Genomic DNA, 18,294 nt, shown 5'->3' with positions numbered 1-18,294 from the left:
AAAGAAAGCTTATTTGTCTCTTGTCATATTGCTAGATCATTTTGACTGACATTTTCTGAGGAAAAAAAAATCTAAACAACCAGCAAATCTGCGACAGATGTCTCACATAGAAAGCATCAGTTCAAATGGTGCAATTATTCTAAGTGTTGTAAGTAACAGAAAATGTGGTGGTATGAAAACTTACAAACCTCAAGATCCCTTCTTTGATAAAAATACAACTGGCTCCAGACCCCAGATCCCTCAGCTCTGCACAGAGGTATTTACAGGTAAGAACCCCACTGAAAGCCTTGGGATGTGCATGAACTCCTCAAGTGTGGCTGGAACTGGGAAACACCACTTCCAGTGTTTTCTTTCAGGCAGGTCTATGTGCAGAGATCATGCTGGGAGGTCACCTCCACACACTGATGATCACCCAGGTGGTGTAACAGCTTACACTGGTCTAATCCACATTGAAGCCAAGACAGTCTGGGTATTTGCTAGCCCCTCTGCACACAGCTATTCTGCTGCTCACACTGCTACTGCCAAACACAGGGAATATTCTCTCCCTGTAGTGCAGAATTATGCAAGCCTTGTTTTGATTTCCAGAGATTTCTTTGATGTCTTTCTTTGTGTCTCACAGAATACAAGCAGCAGGAAGAAGTACCTGCCTAGGAAAAAGACTCAAAGAAAAGGTATGTGGCAACTGACATCCCATTCATGATGAATAACACAGATCCTGCAATAGAGCAGGAAGAACTGAAGACACTGCCTTATAAACCTCCATTAGCAGACACCAGAGTTCTGCCATTACAAATACAGGTCTTAGTCAAAACAAATTAAGGAAGGTTAACACTTAGTTACTAGAACCAGAAAAAGTAAAATTTATAGTGTAGAAAAAAATCATTAAAAACCTTGTTTCCCAACAGCAAAATCACTGGGGAAGGAGTGCTAATCAACTCATGGATGACCCAACAAAATCCTCCTTCCACTTTCTCTCTTTAAAAGAAACTAGATCACAAAGTTTAGAATTCCAGAGAATAATTAATAAAACCCTGAAGATAAAGACCATGGACTTTTCTCTGCCAAGGTCTTGTCTAGCAGTGTTAAGGCATACAAGTTTTCAGTGATAAAGCATGAAAGCAAAGTGAAACACCTCTGAAGCATTGACTTTTAAGTAATCAGATCACAGTATTCAATATTTGCAGCAGTCTAATCCAAACACCCCCCTGGTGTCTTAACTACAGATGCAGAATTAGTCAATTCTTCTCTGGTTAAAAATTTTTTTTAAAAAAAAAAATCAAGCTAATACTACAGTAGATTATCAATTAACTCTGCATCTAGAAAATGAACAGCAGATTAGTTGTATAAAAATAATTTTATATTGGTCCATTCAACTGATTATTTTATGTTCATCTAACTTTAAAGAAGGCCTTCAGCTTTTACAACATTGGTCTGATGATACAAACCTGGTCTTCACGATTTGTACGGAAAGGGGAACCTGGTATTTTTTTTGAAGTGTCATACCTCATTTGGAAGTAAAAAACAAAGCAGAATCTACAGGTTCTCACTGACCTCAGACTACGTAAATGCCTTGTTCAGTTGGTTGGTAGAGCAGCTGATCTATGACCACAGAGATCCAGGTTAGCTCTTGCTGTCACACAGAATGGACATTGCCCTTCTTGGTATTTCATTTCCTACTGATACATACACCAGAAGAAAGGTCTATTGGCTTCCTTCTATCTTGTTTGAAAAAGAAACAATCTTGAGGACTGATCACACCGAATGTAAGCCCAAAATCTGTTAAATTCGCATCTGCAGCATTAGTTCATTGTCCTCTGTTGACAAGTCCCTTGGTTCCTTCTTCAGTTTTAAAGCCTATGCAGGAATAATACTGCTTAGAGGTGTTACTCAGATCAACTCAAATTAATTCTAATCTGTGAAATACTATGACAATAGTATTGCCAAAGACAAGTCGTAAATAGGATTGTCTTAGAAATGTAATATTAGGTTTAATAGCTCCAATAACTGCATCACTACTTACTAAACAGCCCATTGCAATGTCTTTCTGAGACTGCAACACTGAACCAGCAAAAGGACAAGAGATGAGAGATGTAGCCATTTAGGGAAAATAATAATCTTGGAATTACATGTTTTAATCTAATTATTTCCTGCAGAAAGGTGAATTCAGGTCTACTTACGACTATCACTTCATGCTTCTCATTACTCCACTCTGTTTTCTGTTACATACAATACTCTTGAAAATTACACCATTTGATCGTTTCTATCTCAGATTTGTTGGGTTGTTTGGGGTTTTATTTGTGGGAAAACATCTGTCAAAATTATCTAGCTATTTCTGGGAACATGACAAGAGACAAATATGCTTTCTTTCCCATGCCAGAAAGCTGAGAACTTTCTAAAAGTAGCCTTAATGTCCTTATTTCAAAGCATGAATGGATACTTCCAACACATTTTTCTGTGGCTGTGTTAGTTTTGCTCTCTGTGGACATCTACCCAGAGTCTGGTCAAACTACAAAATCTTGAACAACTACTGGTCACACCTGCAGGTAACAACTTACACACTGAGGCAGTTTGGCCTCCAAAGGTGTCATCTTCACAGGCATCTTGGAAGATGTCACAGTGGCTACCAAATGATCAGACTATTTGGATGTCCCACACTCTGATAACTTGCTCCCAGAAGAGGACTTATATGGCTTATGCCCATAAAGATTTAACCTTAGACTATAAAGGCAAAAGAAGAGCTCCTTTTTAACAGCTGCTCTCAGGTGCTTCAACATATAGTAATACTGGGCAGTGAAATGAGCATCATCCTTTTCATGTTGATAGTGAATTCTTCCATATTTTTCTGTGCTCCTGCCCACATATCTGTATGCACACACAGAGACTTCTCCAACACGAGACTGAAATCAAGTCACCTGCCTTCTAAGGAGACAATACTCCCCGAACTCTACAAAAAAACAAGTGTCTTGAAGTTCCAAAGGTAACAAATTGTGGAAATTGAGCCAGGTAGAGTCTGCAGGGATGAGTCCGAACAAATGTGGCTATAGAGATAAGATTAACATTGCAAAATCCAATTTTAATCATATCAATTTATACTCAGAGGCAAGTCTTGACCCCTTTTTTTCTCTTGCTATATAGACTGAATTTAAGACTCACCTCCTAAGGAACTGTGATAAATCTGTGTTTGAGAGGTACTAGAAAGCTTATGGATGAACTTAACAGAACAGCTCACAAGGAAACCAATAACAGAGTGTAAGATTTGCATAACATTGAGTACTGAGCCCTAATTAATGAAGGTATTACAATTACTAGGAACATACTCTACATGACTCGTACAAAATCAAATTATCAGTAGAAGTATTATGGAAAGAGGCACTGATATGTTACCACACAGTTGAAGACAGCATAACACGCATAAAAAAAATCAAGTTACATTAAGTCTGTACAGGTAGCACTAATATTTCTGGTTTATCTACTCCTGACTTTGCAAGGTTGTTACGTGGATAACCACAACACCTAGTTCACTTCAACTAAAGAGGAAGATTCATTTTAGGAAGCATGTGAGAGTTACAAGGGTTAATGTAGTGCTGCTATCTTAGTGGTATTACTGACAGAACTCGAGCAAACTGCAGCCAGCGCCTCTAATGATGTGTATAAGAACTTAAAAGCTTTATTAGGAGGTTAAATTATTGGAGTTGAGTAGCAGATGTGGCTTATCAGTTTTTCTTTTTGCTAGCCTGATAGCAGAGGTCCTCATACAAGAACTTGAAAGCAGACAAGAATTTCATTTCCCAGCCATAAAAAGCTGAGAGCTGGAAGGTAATTACGCACTGAGTCCTGCCACTTTGCAGACACTGTGCCTCTCAACTGAGCAGTTGAGCCAAGTGCTGCACCAGGATTTCACCACTGCTAAAGGCAAAGTGCAAGATGATAGAAGCTGGGAAATGGAGGAAAAAGCAGCAGAACTAATAACTAAAATAATTTTTTAAAATAATTAGTATATTAAACAATGTTAGCAAAACAATGAACAAAGATCAGATATTTTAGTAAAGACTCAGAAGCTGATTTGTTAGGGTGTATTTGTACAAACTGAATCACTTGGAAAAGACTGTATCACTTACTGAAACTGTTGAACTGGGAGTGTTTGTTCCATATCCAGATGAAGGAAGGGAGGCCAAGGACCAGCGACGTCCATCCGTTCTGGGGGAAAAACGTAAGGCAAATTACGGTCAGGGACATATGGCAGTTAATTCTTGGGAGAAATAAGCAATTTTCTCCCCGAAATCTATTGACCTCACACTTTTATTGAAGTCTCAAGTTACTCAGACCAATCAGGTATCCTATTTACAATCACATCTGTGGAAAAGCAGCTAGATTAAGTTTTAAAAGCAAAACTAGGTGACCTTGGAAAATATAAAGCAAATGGGCAGCAGATTCCTGCATTAAGGAGATGCTTTGTACATGTTACCACTTGTGCAAAAACTGGAGTTTCTAAAACAGTCGAATGAAAACAGCTCCTTGCAAACTGCTTTGAAAAAGACAGTCATGCCTAAGATAATTACTTGCGCAGTTCCTTGTCTTCCAAATGAAGATTAAAATGAGGACAAAAAATCACATTAGAACAAGAATCAACTAAAAGTGGATTCATTTGTTTACCTAGTTGGAAGGCATTTTGCCCAGCATGTCGCCTGGCAGATAGAGAGATGAGGGGTCCACTCAAAATACCGAGATAGAAATCACAGAACTCTCACCCAGCGTCTCTCTGTCCTCCAGTCAAGATAATATTAGTAGCCAATTCCATGTCATAGCCAAAGAAACCTGATTTTTGGGGGAAATAACCAAAACATGGCAGAGATATTGCAGAAAAAGTCTTGGTTTACCAATGTTAAAACTGAGGAACTATACAGCTGCTTTGAGAAAAATGAGTATTGCCCTCCCAGAAACACTCTTCTGTTTGAAAAACTCATCTTGGTGGGGATGGAAGCTCAGCTACATTCAGCTCAGTCTCAGTGCTTTTTGTGCCGCTGATCTCATTTCACACATTTTGTGTCCTAGGATAGACAACCATGTCCTGTTGCATGATGAAATGGGTGTCATAGAAGTCTCTCCCCCACATCAGTTTCCACTTGCTTGTTTCTTTTCTTACAGCAGATTATCAGTAACTGGTCATAACGTGATGCTGAATTAGAACAGTTCATCGTTATAACTTACTTTGGAAAGATATGGAGTGTTTTGGACACATAGACTGAATTTATGCAAGTGCATTATAAAATAGGATGCTCGGCACAGGTCTGAAATAGAAACCTCAATTGTTATCTTCAGAGCAGTAATTTTCATCCCACTCTCCACACCTGTGATGCCTCATCTCCAGAAGAAAGTTCAGTGCCCACTCAGATGTAAACCTCTGTTCACAACTTTTCCAGATTTAGTTAGTTTTGTTTTCAGGCACTGATGCACACCACCCTTTGCCATCTATCTTAGAACAAGAGAGAAATAAACTCACTGTTCCACATCACTGAAAGGCTATTATGTCAAGAGAGTTTTAAGAAGCCTCATGCTTCATGCATGAAAATAAATCCATCTGCAATGCAGGTTTTTGTTGCATGCATATGGTACACCTAACCCCCATTTAGCCACAGGTGATTCTTTCTTTGGCAAAGTAATTACATGTAAAAGAACAATCATAAAAAAAGAATTCCACGAGAAATGGAATTCCTTCCTCAATCCTGAAAAACAAGTATCAGCATCACAAAGTTGCTGCATGCTATGGTCGGTGACTGAACACCAAACTTGCAGGACCTTCATTCAGCTTCTTGTAACATACAGCGGCACTGGGGAAATATTTAGGTCAATGATTCTACCTCAGTTTGGACCCTCAGTCCCAAGGCAAGACAATATGGACATGTCTTCTCAAATGGTAGACAGGAATGCACAAGTCATTCATTTTTTGCAAGAGGAAAGCCTCACCCCCCTTTTACTGAGTTGTCTAAATTGTGTATTGAATTTACTTTCAAATTTTCATTTTGACAAAGTTAAAAGAAAATATCTTTCTCAATTAGGGAATTACAGGGCACTTCTCCATGCTTGAGCTATTTTCTGCTGATGCAATTGAGGCAAGCAATGTGCTAAGCAGTCAGGACACACTTATCAGCTCTACTCTAGCAGAAAGAAGTGGGACAAGAGAGTAGAAATCTTCCAAATCAAAGGGAAAACGACTTTAAAAGAAAATTCCTCCTTCGTTTATGCAAAACATTACAAATTTATTTCAGTGTCTTGAAAACAGACATATTTTTAGACCAACCTCATGCAAAATTGCTTCAGTAAAAGATACTTGGAAAGAAATTTTTAGGGGTTTATCCTCTTTATTATATACCCCTTGATAGCACAATAAAAACATGCAAACAACAAACCTGGCCTTTCAAATGACATTTTAATTACTTAATTAAGAAGGTATTTGGATGGCAGCTAAATGCTATTTAATGAACAGTAGATCAATTTCAAAACAAGGAGGTGTTAGAAAAGCAACACATCTTCTCCAGAGCACTACCTGTTTATTATTTTAAGCCAAAACGCAAAGATTTCCTGCATTGATTACCAAAGAACAGGAGCTGAATGCCTAAATGGGGTGGTTACAACAGGAACTGGTTAGGGACACGGGCTGAGCTGCACAGAAGCACAGGTCACACACACACAAACAGCAGCAATAGGATACACATTACCTGTCTGCTCTGTGTCCATGGCTGTATGGAAAAAATTGTACAATAATTATGAGAGAGGGAGCAGTAAAAGATGTGATTTCTGAAAAAAAAACCAAAACCCTTCATCGTCCATTACTGGTATTCCACTAGGATCAGCTGTAGTGAACATGAATTAACCATACATTTCCTTATCCCAACAGGAGGATTCCTGAACACGCTGACTTTGTGGCTATGACACAAGCGTTGGGAGGGTGTCTAGCAAGGGACTGATGATTGATGACTTGTCCAACCATGGCCAATCTAACAGTATATTGCAGTGAAATTGGCTTTACAATAACATGAGCTTTCCAAATGTGTTTCCTACTCTGTCTGAAGAATCAGCTCATCAGAGGGCTATAATGAAAGAATGGAAATCACAAATGATGGCCAAACAGGATAACAAATGGAGAAATTATACCACCAATAAAAGGCAGAAACCCAGCAACAAATAATTTCTGTGATGGCAATGGCAGGAAATCAGGTAAGGGCCATCTCTTAAGACCCACACAATGCCATCAAAAGGGCACTGTGAAATATCCATTTGTCTGACACCACGCTTGCAATTACTTAACACCATCATATAGAAGTTATTCTGATACCACCATGTGATAATCCAATATATATCTGTTGTTACTGCTGGCATAGCTATTCAGGGTGTAATGCAAGTAGAAAATAGAAACAAGTTTCTAAAACAAGCTGTGCTCAAGTGTTCTTTTCACTGACAGAAAAATTATGGAGAGGAACATGCATACTGTCAAATGAATCACTGTACTTGATGGGACAGGCTTAACCTTTACTCATTGATTTCTTTAAAAATTAGATTTAACAAGTGGAAAAAGGCAAAAGGTCACTCTTTAGAGTTTCATTATTAAAGCATCTATTTGCTACCTGCACTACTAGAGAGCCATGATACTGAAGCATCAAGTCGAAACACGATGCTGAAAAATTATGCTTTTTGACAATAGTTTCTGCTGCAACTTTTCTCCTGTGTTCCAGGGTCCAGAACTCCAGATACTATGAACCTTGACTTCAACAGAACTTACTGAATATACCCAGATCAGACTCAGACATCTCTTTTAAAACAAAGGTGGATGCTGTGAATATCTTCGAATTGTTTTACCTGCGGGTAAAGCATTAATTTTTCCCTCTGAAGCAACCGGAAAATACATATCCAGTCTCTTACATTTCACATGCTATTAAAAAGTTTCTTCTTACATAAGACCCAAAGACCAAAGTCTACTTCAAACAGCATCCAAGGACACCAGGTCCTCTGGCAAATCACCTCAATGGAGAAACGCTCCAGGATTTTCCTGCCATTCAGATAAAGGGTGTACCTCATTCCATCAAATCCTAACCCTTTATTCTTCTTTGAAGTTTTGAGACCTAACCTTTTTTCTAACTAGGGCTCAAGCTGAATCTGTCATTCTCAGAAAACTTACTTCTTTCTCAGGATGATCACACACTTCCCATTCTCAGATCATTTTGACACAGACTGGGTTCTTTCAGCCAAAGCAGAGTTTAACAGATCCAAAATATCTTCGCTACACTTGAATCCAATAATCCAGCTCCTATGCTTGGGCTCTCTTTAGTTTCTCTATACTTTATTTCTCACAAAATTTAACTTTCTGTGTCATTATCCACTTCTGCCTACCTGCTGGGATACATCACTGAATCACTATTTCTCTGCTTTTCCCAGCTGTCTCTATCCTTTCTATCCTCCTCTTCACACTAAATTCATCACTAAAGTATCAGATTTCTTCCCACCAGTCAGTGTGCCCAGCACCTGTCCAGCATTTGCTGCAGGACAGATGACAGCTTCACATTCAGGTCTCCCAGTGCTGCTCTTCTAGTGGTTCTTGTAGACTCTGAATGTCAATTATCAGTTCTTTTCCTAATTAGAGCATTAAGGTCCTTGTGACACCAATGGCCAAGACAGCAGAGAAAACTTTCCTGTTAGTACCAACCTGAGACAGAGAATGAAGGCACACACAGTTGTGCACACCCAGTTTTCTGTATGTTTACATCTTTGTGCAGACATAGCAAGGAAGACAGCTCACTTTGAAGACAGCTCAGTGAGAGCAACATCTAGGGCTACAACTAACGTACAATTATCCTAATCGTAACTGGCTTTAATGTCACTAGGACTAAACTGTTTGCCATATCACATGCCCTACATGTCATCCTTCTGGGTGAAAGTTGTCCCCTAGGCAGCATTAACTACTTAATTTACTTTATCTTCTTCTAAGTCTGAAAAGTACCTAATACATTCTGAGTGCTGCCAAGATGCAATCCATAAAGAATGAAATAAAACAAAATTGAAAACATCAGAGAAAGTAAAACACAATCAGAAATATTCTAACCCACAGCCATTTCTAAATAAAAGTGTATATAGACTATTTGCTTGCCAGTCCAAAGAGAACAGATCCTGTCTTACCTTCGGGCAGGAACAAAGGAAAAATGAGCAGGTGCATTTGGAGAGAAGTTCCTGGGACTGTCCAAAGGGCTGCTACCTGTTTAAGAAAGTGAAAATAAACATGTCCAAAATGATTTCATTCACACTTGTACCGAACATAGTACGTTTTCACTGTGCAGAAAGACTTTCAACTGCAAATTGCAGTCGCAAATAATTGGAAATATGGAGCTTCAAGTCTGATCACTTGAGCATTAGTTTGCTACACAAATGCTCTTGATACAGATGTACTGGCAGGTTTCCTCCTTTTAAACTAATTTAAGGTCTATGTTTTATTTCCTACTTTCAGGTAAGTAGTGTACCATCCACAGATAATCTAGTCTTTTAATATTTTGTAGTAATTACTACATACAAGCTTTTCCTAACACTTGTCAATGAAACCCCTGAGTTAGAAATTACACTGATGACAGTTTCAGGAATCATAAATAGTAAGAAAGCGCCAAGGCTGAATGTAAAATTCACTGAGAAAAAAAGCAAGGCAGAGCAAAGGAACAGCACGTGATAAAAAAAGGATCATACACATGTAAGCTGATTGGGCTAAAAGGTATCAGCATTCAGCCTAACCATGACTTTTCCAAAATAGTACTTCCACCCTGAAAATGAAACTTTCAGTGAATTTATACTGCAAGGGAAAAATAACAACTTTCTCTTGGCACAAGTATTCTTTCTCTGGGCTTTGCCATACGAGGTGTAAGCATATGGCTGGTAAGTGGTTTCTTGCAATGTATTTTATTTCAAAGGGAAAAAGCAACCATTTTGCAGAAAACCTTCTTGAAAGTCAGGATCATTTACAAACTCCCTGCAGGAACCTTGGAAAGTTATGGAATCAGCAGCTTCGTGTCAGTGAGGGTGCTTTCTGTCAGGCATGTTCCTAAGTAGTTTGCTCTTTCTGATCAGTAATACAAGCACAAAATAGAAACTATACATAGTAAACATATGTCAACAGCAATGTCTTTGTGCACTGACAAAAACTTCAAAATAAGACCAGAAAAACAAAATAGATTCTGGACAAGCAATACAGAGCAAGGTACAGAACTGTGGTCATCAGGAATGTCATTAAATTTAGATTCCATATCAAATGGACTTATTTTAAAAGTCATGTCAAAAAGTCAAACATCAGTTATGAGTCATCTGCAAAGGACTCTTCTCTGTTTCAGGAGAAGTACCACGTAGCCCAGAACTGTGTGAGAGGTTACAGTCCCATTCAGTAATGTGCTGAAGCTTATCATTGAATCACAATTTCAGTCTAGTAATACACACACCTCAACTGTTGCACTGAGCAGAAGCAGAACAATAGCACCATGCCCAGCTGGAGGTAACACTGACTCAGACTTCAGCTACAGCAATGGTTCACAAAAGTCTGCAGCAGCATCTCTGCACAACCTCCCATGAGCTAGGTGTGTGCCAGGGCAGGTAGGGAGGAGGACAGAGGGAAGAAGCTGATACCTTCAGGGGTATGAGGATGGCCACAGTGCACCACAGGCCAGCAAACTCCATCTGGTCTACAAGTCTACGAGGGGGGAAAATAGCTGGTGGAGATTAAAGCAGCCCTAGGCTGACCTAACATGTGTCATGGGGTGATGAGAGAACTGGAGTGGTAAGTAAATTCCAGACCATTCCACAATCTGCTTCATCAAGAGCAAACTAAATTAAAAACAAAGGCTTTGAGCAACAGGTTTGTTTTCCTTTGGCTTGGTTTTCTTTTGTATTGTTAGTTAAGACTATCACAATGCAAGTCTTCACTCAAAATGGGATACTGTTTAACCCAATTCCAGGACCTCACAATTAGAGAGGGGAGAAAGTGACCAGAAACCAATAACTAAATAATTTTTGGTGCTTTCTTTATTAAGCTTGTTCTCATTTTAATTCTTGTTGTCACACTGGACAAACAGACCCATTATGCTGCTTTTGAACCAAGAGAAGATGGAGGGGTTTGACAGTCACAGCCCAGGTGGCACTGCAAGCTTACAAGAAGGATTTAAGAAGGCCATGATAGCCACCAAGAGAACAACTCAGACACACACGAACACACGTGTCCTGGCAGCAGCACACAGCTAGGGTGAGGGTCACCAATTACTTGCGAGCAGAAAGCTGAAGGAGCATTTTAGATCACAGGGAAATGCAGCAGGACTGAGGCCTTTCCATGGTTACACAGATCTTCTAATGAAGCAAGGAAAGCTGCCAGCCTTGGTGGGAACCTTGGTCTTTGCCCGCCCATTTTTAAAGCTTTCCTGATGATGAACCCTACTGTGTCAACATGACCTTTCTGAACAAAAAGCTCATTGCCCAACAATGTTATGAACAAGCAATGAACTGTCATTGCCTTTTTTATATCTTCATCAGTCTTTTGTGAACTTTCAGGATTATGATCAAAATAGAATTTCAGAATAACTGAGGAAATTGGGTAATGACAGTTTTTAAATTTTGGAATTAAGTATGTGGGTGTTCAAGCTCTTCTGAGCCTGCACAACGTGGTAAGGAGATACGACTAATTTTTAAGCAACCACTTTTTTCAGATTTATATGGCATATTTCCTTCCAGACACTGGAATTTTAATTAGATCCCTTGTGATTTGCTTCTAGTTTTAAAATGAAAAGCAATTAGTTTTTCTACTCGATTCAGTCTGGGTGAAGCTTTTAAAACAACAACAGGGAGAAGGGGAATTACTACTCTCCCTAAAATTTCCCAGTACTGCTGCATCTGCTGTAGATGAAGTCAGTTTAATAAGAGAAGCCTCAATGTAATGGTCTCGTTCACCAAGGCTGATCGAAACCCTATTTATTCTGTAGCACAGGTAGATTCCCCTGGTGCTCAGGGGTTATAGTTGGCTCCTACTGAACCTGAAATGACTCTCTCAAGGGAGGCTGTTACACAGAATGATTGCCCATTAGGTAAATCAACAGAGTTACACAAATGCCAATAATTCAGGCAAGAACCTTTATATCTTCTGGACATAGGAAGAAGGACACAGCCAAACTGTTTGTATATCTGCTACCCTCAAAACACGAAACCACACCTTGGGGCAATAGATACATAAAAGTCTCACCTATCAGCTACAAATATCACATCTATCAGATAGGTTATGAGTCCAAATACTCACAACAGAATCATGTAATAAAACCTGCTTATGAGATTCGTAAAAATTAATAAATTGAAAAGACAAAGTTTTTGTGGTATTTTATGCAGGATATACGAATACCGTTTGCTGTGTATTCACACAAGCAACTAAAGATCATACTGCTACAGAACTAGCTGCCTTCCAGCACACACAAACCTCAAAATGACAAACAAATTAAAAGCACCCTGTGTGCCACTGGTGTCATGAACAATGAATGCCACAGTGCTCTCACACCACCTGAGCATCACACACAGGACATGCTGATGAACTGCAGCCTTGAGAATCAGGGCAGATCTAGAGTGGTATGTTACATCCTCGGCCTACTCTAAAAATAATAAATAGAGACCTCAGTAATAGCCATTTTTCTGCCAGAAGGTGGAACTGAACTTGCAGCGTAAGACCAGAATCATTTAATTCAGTCACACAGTGCTGCCTGCAAGCAGCTCCCTCTGCCTGCCACTACAGATGGCAAAGGTCCCAGCAGTGACAAGTGTCTCCACTGGAAGCCAGGGAGCAACCTGGCTACCTTACAGCTGTGGGAAGTAAAATTTAAAATAGCCTGAACTGCAATTTGCCACCAGTAAGAACCTCTCTCTTTACTACTGAATTACAAAGATAATGTTACTTCTTTGATTTTCAGTTTTTCAATTTAAAATATGTAACTTACGTTACTAATGGTAACTTCATTATCAACCCTGTGGTATAACCTCTCTGTAGTTCTCAGATTTTAAAAAATGCATTCAAAGAAATACAAACAAATCTAAGGAATACGTGTGTACCTCTTCCCCCTTCACATTTTGAAAGATAAAGAATTTAGAATAAAGGCAAGATTTTCAAGCTTATATTTCTAAAACTGGGTACTTCAAGTTTGGGAGGCTAAACAAAGCAGAGTGACTCCCTCACAAAGTTAACAAGCTGTAGCTCTCCATGCCAAGGCACCAGCACATTTTGGAAAATGCTACGTGGTACAGTTTGAAAGCTGAGCTAGCACGTTTAAGTGTTCTTCATTCAGAAATTATTTCATGGCAAAGTTCTTTGGATGTACTTTGGTCTCCAACATTGAGCTCTCTTAAGCAACATCTTTCCTCTAAACGTTCTAGGATATGAAATTGCCTGACACCTTGTTGGGATGCAATTTCAGATAGTAAGTGCATCTGCCTGGACCAGTGTTCATGAGGAGGTTGGTTTGCCTGATAGAAAGACAACTGGTCTGTATCTCACCCACTGCTTTTACATTACGTCCAGAAGAATAACTTCTGCAACTAGTGTGAGACAGGACTTCATTTTAGTGTGGTTTCTGATTTCTCTGCGTTCTTGCTGTTCCTTTGATTCATGAGAGTTTCAGAATGGGCATTAAGACAAGAGAAAAGTTCAAGACATAAGAGTCCAGGGAGAGGTTCCAGCATTGCTTAGTATCTTATCAGTGCATGTGCTGAACAAACGGATTGATAGATTCTGTTCAAATACTAAATAAATATCACAGCCTGTTCTCAAATTCACATCTCATATATGATATTTCTTAAGAAAATATTTGTGACTCTACTCTAAATTTCATCTACTTTTGTCTCTTGAATAAATTATTTTTCCCAGGGAAGACTCCTAAATATAGTACTGGTAGAGAGCTCGAATTACAAGTAATTTATCTTCCTGTGCTCTACTGGCTACTCTCGGAGGTCACAAAGGATGTCCTTTTAATTAGCAAGTTTAAATCCCATATGCAACATCAGAACAACAACAAAAAAGAACTATTTGACAATTACTGCTGAAGTAAGATGGCACAGCACTGAGTAGACACTTGCATATTTCTAATGAAAGCTAAACTTGTAAAGCCTGAAACAGCATCAAAACCACCAGAAGCACCTTTTCATTTTTGAAATGGAAAGAAAAGCAAATCAAAAGAAAACAAAATTTAAACGTTTCCATTATGAACATTTCTGTGTTTGTTTTCTAAGCAATGATCACATCAACATCTTGCTGCAATCTGCCAAGCAAGGGCACTTCCTTTCCTCAGTTCAAGGCCTGCACAGCTAATTTAGAGTTTGGTAAAACCAACACATATATTAACTCAAAGTAAAAAGCACAAGGTAACTGAGTGGAGAATCTCTACCGAGAAAAATGCCTTGTTGAAACCAACTTTTGCAAAGCTATCACTATCATAATCACACACAACAGAACCAAGGGAGTTTGAAGCAAAAGGGGATGGCCCTGTGCACATTTTTGGCTTTGCCTTTCATTTCAGGTTCTGAAGCAAAATTAAAATGGTTTTAATATACCACCTATAAGATTTTGCTAACATTTTAATTTGAAAATCATGGGTCATTTTTTAAAAAGCCCAATGTAATTAAAACAAATTCCTAGCCTTCCATGACTGGGCTTTTTATAGCATCCCAAGCAAACATGACAGATTTTTATGCAAACTTGGAGTGGCTGAGGCTTTCATGGGCATTCCTAAACAATAACTTTGGCCTTCTTTTTCCTTTCAACAGGCTGGATGTCACCTCTCAAGATCCAAAGCTCTGCAAACAGAAGCAGATGGCTCCTTCTAGCTGAGCTACTATCAATTTGCTGTTCTTTCTCAGCATTTCCTTAGTTTCGATCTTCAGAAAGTATTTACAGAACATACTGCCATGTAGGAGGAAGAAAGTCTTATTATAATGAAAACAACAGTTACTTGTCTTACATGCAACAGTGATATGCTTCCGGAGAGGCTCCGCTGTGGATGCTGTGCCACAAATGTTCAAGCTGTTTCTTGCTACTGACTGGTGCCCATTAGGGCCATACCTGGAGCCCAACCATCTTCTCTGGCATTTTGAAACAGCGAAAACAATGTAGTCACACACCACCTACCTCCCTCAGCAACAAAAACATCAAGGGAACATGCTGTTCAGGCAAGCTGTTGAATCTGCACGTGTGACCCTCTCTGAAGAATCATTGCTCCTTTTTCTATAGAAAGAACATCTCCACACACTTCAGCTCAATGACTAACAAGCAGCTGCCCATTTACTCTGAAATGAGCATTTCCCAGTTGCTGTCACAGTAAAACTGGCAGCAACGTGAAAGAAAAGAATCTCAAACACCTCGTGCTGCTCTGAGTAGCAGACAGAGACCGTACGACTGCACACTGCACAGCTGCCGGAGGCATACGGAAACAAGACGGATGTTCCTTCTCATGAGAACTGCAGTTAAATCACTGGCACAAATTAACCATGCTCAGAGACTCAAAACAAGATATTGAATTCAATGTATTTATCTAATTTTATTTAACTTCATTTTCCATCTCAGGTTCCTTTGAAGGACGTAAGGGGAGTGAATCCCCCAGGAAGAGTGGAGGATGGGTATGGTAGCAGAATAGAAAGTGCAAACATAAAACATTTATCTTGAAAGTATAAGGACTCTCTTACAAGTAACAGAAGGTGAAAAACCATAGAGGAAGTTTCAAAGAGCATATTTCGAGTATCAATACATTCAAACTTACTACAATGACTACTGACATTTTTGCTAATGATTCCCAGGTGAAGCAGCCCTAGGGAGTTACCTGCGTGTCCATGAAGAGGGGAATGTGGTCGTGGGAGAGTTGGAGATGTGCTGGATGTTACAATCAAACTCTTTCTGTTGCTTGTGCGACAGCTGAAAGAAAGAAAGAAAGATAAACGATAAGGCATGGTCAGATGAACAACAGCACCTGAAGGCTGCAGAATGTCATTCAGCTAAGGAGGAATCTCTTGGTATTTAGGTAAGAATTTCTCACGCTCTCAACCTCAGTAGTGACCCTGCAAAGAAGCAAATGCGCAGGGCCAAAAGGTACTTGGTCAGCAACAACTGTTTGAATATGCTGGAAGCAGATGCAGCACAGGCCACTGGAGATATCTGGTAACTCATTCTTGATTTACAGGATATGTGCAACTCATGCTTTACAAATCACGCAAAAAGCAAAAAGCTGTAAAATACCCCAGAGTGCTCCAGCTATTCTTACCAATATCCAACTTAGCAAATAAATCCATCACAATTATTGGCTGTTACTCTAAGAAATCAGAGCATATTCCTTAAGGCAGAGTCAAAATTACAAGGCAAAGTGTTAGCACAATTCAGCAGATGAGCAGGATTACTAACCGAACTTAGAACCTGGGATTTAAGAATTTTTGTGAACACATATGGTAATACCAATGGAAAACTCTGCAAAGCAAGTTTCAGACACACCTCTGTCACATCAACTCCACTTTTTGCCATGACTTTGATCCAGCAAGGAAAGTGACACTTCTTATGGGGCAGTTCAGGTTTAATTTTTCCCCACTGGAGTTCCAGAATTGAGCAAAATGGGTTCCTCCATTTGCTTTCCAGCTTATGATTGCTAGTGGCAAACATTCAGCTCTAAACATGATAAAAGGAATTGCAACAGGCAAGGGAAGCATTTTTAAATCATGGGAGTTGTGAACAAGAGCAACTAGGTATTTAAAATCACTTTGAGACTGGCACTTTTCCTGTTGTTTGAACAGAATAAATGGTCAAACTTCCCAGCAGAATCTCACAACTGACCACGTATTACAGCTATGTCCATATAACAGAAACATTTCTGCTTACTTCAAGCAGTGCTCAAAACAGGTAACTAAAATCACATGGGTCTTGATCGGGGTGGGAGAACAGCCTGGACCAGGGAAGTTTGAGCAGAGGCTGATCAAGGAGCTCACTGGCCTTGTTCTGGGGGTGCCCTGTGCATCTCGCCATCGGGTTACCCAGGCACAGACAAAGCCTGTTTGCCTGCAGAGCCCCAAACGCTGATGCCTGCCAGGTCCTTCCTGCACCAGCTGATCTCCCCAACAATAAACACACTCAGACTGCCAAGAACTACAACTTAATGCAAAACTATTTTGCTGCCACAGGATACAGTGCATCTGACTGTTATTATTTGTAAGCTTTTTTTACTGCTGTTCTATAGGAAACTAGAGAACTTGATGCAGAAAAAAATACAAGTGAACTGCCAACTATAATAAACAGTAATAAAGTTGAAGCACCACTAACTGCTATTCAGGCTCTTTAGGGTACTTAAAGCATTCCTCAGAATTATCCAACTGATTCCATACAATCTCCATTTACATTCATGTATTATTCAACAACAGTCCATCCAAAAACTGATTGCCATTGTGCACATCACATGGAAAAACTAACAGCCTGATTTTAAGAAGCTTAAAATCTCAGTTCATGGATATTTTTAACAAATTTTCAGTTACAATATTCCAGTAGCTGCTGAAAAAAAACAGAATACTCAATTCCAACATTAATACCACATAATCATTGTTTATATTACAGAAAATCTTTCTCACAACATGAAATCCCTGAGTGTTTTAATATAATATACGCTATTATGTAAGAAATAAAAAAATCCTGGGTATTTTACTGTAAATTATAATGTAAGAATTTAAGATCTTGCTCAATATAAAACACTAGTACAATGAGAAAACAGAGCTCCTTTCTCTATGGCCATATCTCTTTGCTAAAGAGAGTTCCTAAAACACACTTTACCACAGTGATGTCTGGAGTTGGCTATGGAAACTTGGTGTATTTACAGCGTAACAAGGAAAGTGAACGGTCCCAAACTCGGAGCTTTTTAACTGCTTGCCTGTATTTGCCAAACTGAAGAGAGTTTTACAAACCCATTTTCTCTGCTGTATTCACAAAGATAAGGAACCAAAAGAGAGAAGGTTAAGTGGCTGGAGAGCAAGCACAGCTGAGATACCTTAAAACAGGTCAGGTTTAAAGAAATGTACCCAGATGAGTGAATGCCTTGGAGTGAAAGCCTAGCCCCAAGTTAGGAATAAAACATTATTCTCTTTACACCCTCAGAACTGGGTACGTTTTAATTTTCCTGCATCTCTCGTTCTGCAAAGGGGAAACATCATGTGGGTCTGTTTAGCCATTTCTGTCAACTACGTGTGTTGGCAATAAGGCAAAGCTTAAACACAGAGACTAAAACCAGA

At 39.3% G+C, this 18,294-nt stretch overlaps 1 protein-coding gene across 1 annotated transcript in view; it reads right to left on the bottom strand.

Moving 5' to 3' along the window:
- LOC103807600 (microtubule-associated serine/threonine-protein kinase 2-like) overlaps positions 1-18,294 on the bottom strand; it is a 98,614-nt gene that overhangs the window by 48,502 nt on the left and 31,818 nt on the right. The window contains 4 exon segments of the mRNA XM_009080337.1: positions 4,119-4,197; positions 6,717-6,737; positions 9,169-9,244; positions 15,858-15,949. Of these exon segments, the coding sequence (XP_009078585.1) occupies positions 4,119-4,197; positions 6,717-6,737; positions 9,169-9,244; positions 15,858-15,949 (268 nt within the window).

Source organism: Acanthisitta chloris, unplaced genomic scaffold (assembly GCF_000695815.1).
Source record: "Acanthisitta chloris isolate BGI_N310 unplaced genomic scaffold, ASM69581v1 scaffold21258, whole genome shotgun sequence".
Classification (NCBI taxonomy): domain Eukaryota; kingdom Metazoa; phylum Chordata; class Aves; order Passeriformes; family Acanthisittidae; genus Acanthisitta; species Acanthisitta chloris.
Note: the sequence above shows the minus strand (reverse complement) of the source record. Positions and strands in the feature narration are given on the sequence as shown.